Source organism: Poecilia latipinna, unplaced genomic scaffold (genome assembly GCF_001443285.1).
Source record: "Poecilia latipinna isolate Pla-1442-1.1 unplaced genomic scaffold, P_latipinna-1.0 Scaffold1197, whole genome shotgun sequence".
Taxonomy (NCBI): domain Eukaryota; kingdom Metazoa; phylum Chordata; class Actinopteri; order Cyprinodontiformes; family Poeciliidae; genus Poecilia; species Poecilia latipinna.
Window position 1 is genome coordinate 153,507 of NW_015113813.1, and position 7,022 is coordinate 160,528.

Sequence of the window (7,022 nt, forward strand, 5' to 3'; positions counted from 1 at the left end):
TTGGTGATCAGCATATTAATTCTGGAAAGATATGTTTTTCCCCTTATTTCTTAAAAAAGAACTCCCACTTCATCAATCAGATTCATCAATCTGTGGCTTTATTATCTTAATTGAGTAAAAATCACATAAGAAAACACAAGGTGTAAAAAAGGTGTAAATTCACATCAGGAAATAGGGTTAAAACAATCCTAAGAATAATTCAAAGAAAAGTTGAAAAGTAAGCAGGGGCATTTCCTTTGATGGACAATTCAGGATGACCTGATTTGTTTTTGGGTTCAAAACTGCAACATATTTTTTGTTATATGTTACAGTTGCAAAATATTTGCCAAGATAACCCTGATTGGTGCAAATGTGAAATTTAGAAACTTGTGTTTTTGGTACCTGCATTGGTTTAGTTAGCTAGACATTCAGTCTTTGTCTTTTCTTTGGTAGGTACTGGATCTTTTTGTACAAAAACATTACATCAAGTTACTCTATATTTGTTGATAGCAGTGTAATACTTTAAATTGCCAAATACTGAAATAGAGTTTTAGCCTAAAGCAAATTTTTATCCTTTATTTTCTTTGGCATTTTAACAAATAATTGAAAAAAAAAATGATGTAGGACTTGTTTTTTTCTTTCTTAGCACCTGATATTTCTGGAAACCAACATCAGCCGTCTCCCCCAGCTCGCTGCTCTGGCTCAGGTGAGGCGTCTGGACCAACTGACCATTCATCCAGAAGGAAACCCAGTGGTCAGCCTGGCTTTGTGGCGCTCATTCATCATCTATCGTCTCTACCACTTCAACCTTCAAAAGATCAATGGCCAGGAGGTGAGGGCTGGCTTCTGTTTCAGTACAGACCAGTATGTACAGTGCATGAATACTGCACTTGTAGTACAGTATCCATCTTGTAGTAAAGTATGCATGTTGAACTTTTTCACCGTTACAACCACAGACTTCAATACTGAGACTTTTTGTGACACGCCAACAGAAATTAGTGCATTATTGTTTAGTAGAAGAAAAGTATTACTTGAATGTCTATGTTTATATTTTACAAATAGAACTCAGAAAACTCTGATATGTATTCAGTTCCCTTTACTCTGATACCCCAAAATATCTTCCACCTAACAAGTAAATTGGGTCCATCTGTGTATAATTTAATCTCTATATATAATCTCTGTTCTATGAAGATCTCAGAGGTTTGTTAGATAACATTAATCACAGCCTTCACTTCTGTCAGTCTGCCCAGGGCAGGCAGTACAACTTACCACAATCAGCAGGTGAATGTAGTGTAAAGTGCTATGCAAGTGCAGGCCATTTACATGTGAAGGAAGGTGGTCTGGTCCGAAGAGGCCTAGGTTAAATGTTTTGGCTAGGACAATGTAGAAACATACCCCAAAAGACTTCCTGCTATTAGTGCATTGAGAGGTGGTTCCATCAGTCTGACTAAAACAACCTGTTTCTATCAGTTTAGAAATCAAGCACAAATGCATCAAGAACGGGTTAGGGGTTAGGGTTAGGAAATGTTGTAAACTGTATATTACAGATGAGAAGGTTTTGTGAAACAAATAGTTACTTACAGACACATGAAATATTGTGTTTTCTCATTTAACTTTGCTGTACGAACGATATAAAGTGAACACATCATTATACCTAACTTTATTTTTACTCTTGGCAGACTGAAAGTCAGCATCTTTCTTAGCTATGTCATTTGTATTTCGCAGGAGCACATTAACATTGACTAAGCTAAACTCTTAAGTGTAATGTATCTTTAGTCTGCTCTCCTATACCGCTGTTATTGTACTTCATAAACCATGAAAGACAGACTTAACGTTTTTAGGTTCTAAGTCAACTGTAGAAACATGCTAAATAGCAATCAGTGAACTTTTCTTTGTTGATTTTAGGTGACCATGAATGATGTAATTGCTGCAGAGCGTGTATTTGGGACACTGGGTCACATAGCAGCCACCGAAACCCCACGTTGCCGGCTCCTATTGCTGCTAGAAGAGTCCAGGTGAGAACTGTCAGATGCTCAGTGGACTGTTTCAGGCTGTAAGCAGTATTTGTTTACATGAATCAAGAATGTTTGGATTCTTCAATGAGTTTCACCTCCTGAATATGTAGGCTTCTGTACATGTGCATTCATGCCTGAGTGTAGCATTGTGCGAGTATACATTTCAGGGACTGTGTGTGTAGCTAAGAGACGGAGGCTGGCACAGAGGAGCCAGAGGAATTAGACTTTGTGTTTCTGGCTAAGGGTGGGTTCTTGGCACTTGGACACAAGCATTCCTTCCAGCCAAATAAGTCTTAAGGTCTGTCACCCTGGGTCAACAAAAACATCCTCACGAATCCAGAATCTGCTCTACTTGTCACGCACAAGATGACTCTCAAATTGCTCTAAAAAAGTGTGGTTGAGGCAAACATGGACTTGTTTAAAGGAAAAATTAAGTGCAGTTAAGCATTTTAACTTTTGACCTGTTATTTTAGTTACTAAGTTCTATTCTTTTAATTAAAATAATTATCTGGAACTGTGAAATCTCAGGGAAGTTGTGTGGTAATAATTAGCATTTACATTAAATATTTAAAACAAGAAGCCTCACTTATATCTCCTTTGTGCTTTTATTTAGCGCTATAGCATAATGTCATCTTCACAGTGGACATAATGAAGCTTTTCCTGAATATTTAGTAACTCTCAGAGAAGGAAATTCAACCTGACTTTCATTTTCAAACTTTTTGGCCCCCACCACTTATCTTCATCTCTCAACCTAATTTGTGAACATTTGGATTCACATGGATTATACACATCAGCCCGAGGCCTGTCATTTTCATATCACTGTTGAAGTCTTAATCTGCTTGCAGAGCAGCCACTTGCATTCAGTTGTCACAGTTTCAAATCTTTATTGCAGAGAACAGTATTGTGTTTGGTGACCTTCTGCTAATAGGAACTGTGCCTTGCAAAAGTATTCATTCCCCTTAAACTTGTTTACATTTTGTCAGGTCACAGCCACTAAGTTTATCATATTTAAATGGGATTTTACATCGTAGCTCAGCAAAAAGTAGTGCATTATTGCAAAGGGTATGTAGTTTTCTTAAATTTGCATTGGTAATTAATACATGCTTTCAACCCTTTTTACTGATAGCAACCAAATAAAACCCACTGTAACTAATTTGCTTCAGAAGTTACCTGTTTCCTAAATAGTGCCAAACTGCATGTAGTGACCTGACTAGGAGTTTCCAGTATTCCATTTCCTGTAAAGCTCTGCAGCTCCTCCAGAGTTTAAATGGGCTGTTTGGAGCTTCTTTGCTTAATGTTCTTCTAAGTCTTTTTAAGTTTGAATTGACAGTCATTTTCTTGGTAGGTTGCAGCTGTGCAAAACTCTTTCCATTTTCGGTGCTTTGTGACACATTCAAAGCTTCAGATATCGTCATTTTTCAATGCAATTTTGATATTTGTATTTGTAAATAATTTTTTAAGTCAAGCAATTTGGATACATCTCCATATTAACTTTTCGTAGGGCAAAGCTGCTCTGGCACATATTCTTACCAGCTGCGTCATCTGGCATTCCTGAAATTTTGTGACAAAGCATGTTTGAAAAAGGAAATACAATAAAACTTAATTTTCCAATAAATTAAACTGAAGCTTATTGTAAGCTTTTGTTAGTTTTATTGTAATGTAGCAAAAGGAAGGCACTTAAAGCATTTGTTGTGTTTGCATAGAAAGCACATCATTTGAAATGTGTTTATTACTTAAAGCAATTTGCATTGCTGTGATTTGAGCCTGCTGGTTTGTATGAAACTGATTTCTACACACTGATGGGTTTCAGTCGACACAGATACACTTCCACATGCTTTCACACCCTCTGTCATTTAAAGTGGAATGTTAGCCTCCAGCCTGCTCTGTAAAATATAAGCATCCTGGCACCGCTGAACATGTTGGTACAAAGCTTTATCACACAGGATTTTATACTGATAGAAACATTTAATGTAGTTTATTTCATACAAACTATGATATTTGTTTAAATGCATGTGCATTTTCATTTCAATGTGTGTATTTGATTCTCAAAAAAATGTGTTTATCCTTGGTGGGGTTTTTTTCAACTATTTCTTTTTCTTTCTTCTTAAAAATCCTTTTTACAGAGTTAAAGGAGAAAGTTGCTATCTAATTTGTTTTGTTATCTTGTTGCCACTGTTTTTCTGTGTCTGGTAGTTTCTTTACTGTGACTCACTTGTTCTGCTTTTCTGTCTCCACTTTGTAGGAAAAGGCAGCTGCAGTTCTTGTTGGAGGGGCGTGGTCGGCGGGCAGGGCTGAGTCCAGAGGAGCTTCGGGATAATGGGAAGCTCCTGGGCGAAGGCCTGAGCAGAGCACTCTTTAACTATCCAAGCAGAGACTGTAATGCAGAGAGCCCTGAGGTTTGTTCTGCTTTATTAACAAAGGTGTTACAAAAGCTCACTGGTGTGAAAAGCAGATCTAGACATTTGTCTGCTAGACCAATCCCTCTTCACTTGAGGTGTACTAAATGCCAGACACTGACTGCCAGACAGGAATCTCCTTCTAAAAGCTACTAATATGGAAGATGTCACACTGATCTGAGAGATGTCTCCACATGGATACTTGCCATCACAGAAGTGTTGAAGCACTTCTTGTTTGCTACTGAACTGTGATTTCTAGTGTAGCTCCCATCCCATTGCTTGTGTCTTGCCAAATATGTTGACATCTTTAAAAGCATAATTGAAGAGGACTAAGTGTGAAGAAACACTGCACATTTTGTGAAACATTCAGTCATAGGGTGTGCCGCTTTGTATAGTGATTGTTTATTAGGATGAAAGGTGTAAAATCTGGACAGAGTTTTTTTTTTCCATACACACAGTAAGTATTCTGCAACATTGTGACTAGTTTTAAGCTAAATGTATACGAATACCAAAGTGGTCAAACAGTTATTAAAAGCTGGTTTTTCCTGCCATTAGAGGGACTTAAATTATTTGGCATGCGAGTTAATTTTTGTCAGGTCATACAGAATATCTGCATAGTGTAGAATGAGGTTAAATAACATTAAATATCAGCTCATAAATCTGCCATTATTGAAAGAAAAAAATCCTTTATCTTAGACAGATATCACATTACATATCCTGTAATAGTTCTCTGTAAGCCAAAGGACTTTCTAACTGAAGAAATTATATCATGAAAAAATTGTTCAGGTTTTAAATGGCTTACAACCTTGGTCTGTTTTTATGCTAGTAGCTTCCACATGCCTGCCTGTCTTCAGAACAACCTTAGCATTAATTTACAACCTGTTAAGCTCAAATTTCAAAGACTTTACGCTGCATGTATGTCTCTCGTTTATTACCCTGATGGCAAAATGTGGTTAGAATCCGATTTGAAATCTGAAGATGTACTTTTGGTGCTATTCCAGTGATCTACCTCTACAAGTATTGCCACAGGCTACATATCAGATGACATGGCATGCAGTGTCAACAACAACATCAAATCCAAAACATTTAAAGACTGTTTTTGGGTTCTCTGCACATTCTTTAGCTCGCTGGGGGATCAAGTGGAGTAACATACGAGTTCACTCTGAACTCTTCTTGCTATTCTTTATTCTATTCAGGTCAGCTCCAGGTCAGCTACACATATATCTTCTGAAGCTTTTGGAACTGCTTAAATATGAAACCACAATACGTGTATTAGGTTTCCTTTATTTTAGCTTGTCCCAATTATATTTTGTGTGCATAAGAACTTTAAAGGATTTGGGAACTGCCTGAGGCACTTAGTGGAATGACTTACATGATCTAGTGATGAGCAAAGAGAAGAGTGATTACATCTTTTACATCAGTCTGTGGTAAACTAAGAATTGTGCAAATTTATGGCCCAGTTTTAACCTGAGGTCATGAAGAAAACGTACAATATCACAATTAATCAAAAATACAATTAGGAACTTGTTACTACCTCAAGAAAATATTTGTATTGCCCTTTCTATCAATGGCAATCACAAAATAAATGTTTTATACATAGTATTAGACTAGTTTAGTGTTTAATTACTTCATATTTTATGTGCTACAATCCATTATTAAATTTATAATGTCGTGTGGCTTGCCAGATGGAGCTGGATACCTGATTGGTTAACCTGCACAGCAACCTTACTGCAGACCAATCATTTTGTACATAGCACCTTTAGCTCCGCCTACTGACTTTGGTGGGAACGCTGACAGAAAGCCAATTCATGACAGGGTTATGAAATAATTAAATGAATTATTTCCATATTTAGTCATGCATTATTTTTTTCTTTATTATATTTATTTAAATTGTCAGATATAGAAAAATGTATTTAGAAATTCCAAATAAATCCATTGATTTGCAGTAGTTTATTGCCCTCATTAGAGATACTTCCTTTAGATGACAGTTGATTCATTGTGATATTATTTTCTTCATGATACTATTACTGTTTTGGAGCTAGCTTTATTCTCTTTGTACAGATGTACAGTGCAAAACATTAAAAAACATTATATTCTATTCTACTAAAACTGTGCCACTAATTTGGTTTAAAAAATGTAATCACGCTTGCTTTTACTCATCAATTAATCATTTAAGTAATTTCTGTTAAGGTCTTCCTTTGGTATCCACAAAGTGCCTCAGGCAACTTCCAGCAGTGTAATTAATCTACACAATGTTTCACTCTGTGAATATGCTTACTTCGTCCCAGGAGGGCACTGTGGAGTCATCGGAGCGTGCCGCCATGATAGAACAATACCTCCAGGAGTTGGTCAAAAGGGCGTCAGATACCAATCTGAAGGGTGAGGCTTTACACAAGCTCTGGCCGTCCATGTTTGCAGAGATGGTGAGAGACTGCGTGTTGGAGATGAGGGACAGAGGGGCCTTCCGCCAAGCCAGTCTCGCAAAGCTCACTGAGACCAAGTGAAAAGGACCAAAGGTTCACCCTAAGATCACATACACATTAGCAAATGTGGACATTGCTTCCCGCTGCTTTTTTTTTTTTTTTTTTTTTTTTTCCCCAAAACTCCCCTTTTTTTGGCTTTTCTTCCCCCT

The 7,022-nt window shown here is 37.1% G+C and overlaps 1 protein-coding gene across 2 annotated transcripts in view; it reads left to right on the forward strand.

The window, feature by feature from the left end:
• Nucleotides 1-6,975, forward strand: part of lrrc49 (leucine rich repeat containing 49) — a 31,973-nt gene extending 24,998 nt beyond the window's left edge. For both annotated transcript variants that reach the window (XM_015053708.1, XM_015053709.1), the window contains exons 16-19: nt 626-811; nt 1,885-1,994; nt 4,237-4,390; nt 6,679-6,975. In XM_015053708.1, coding sequence (XP_014909194.1) covers nt 626-811; nt 1,885-1,994; nt 4,237-4,390; nt 6,679-6,894 — 666 coding nt within the window. In that variant the 3' untranslated portion in view covers nt 6,895-6,975. The remainder of the gene's footprint in view (nt 1-625; nt 812-1,884; nt 1,995-4,236; nt 4,391-6,678) is intronic.
• The last annotated feature ends 47 nt before the right edge of the window (nt 6,976-7,022 follow it).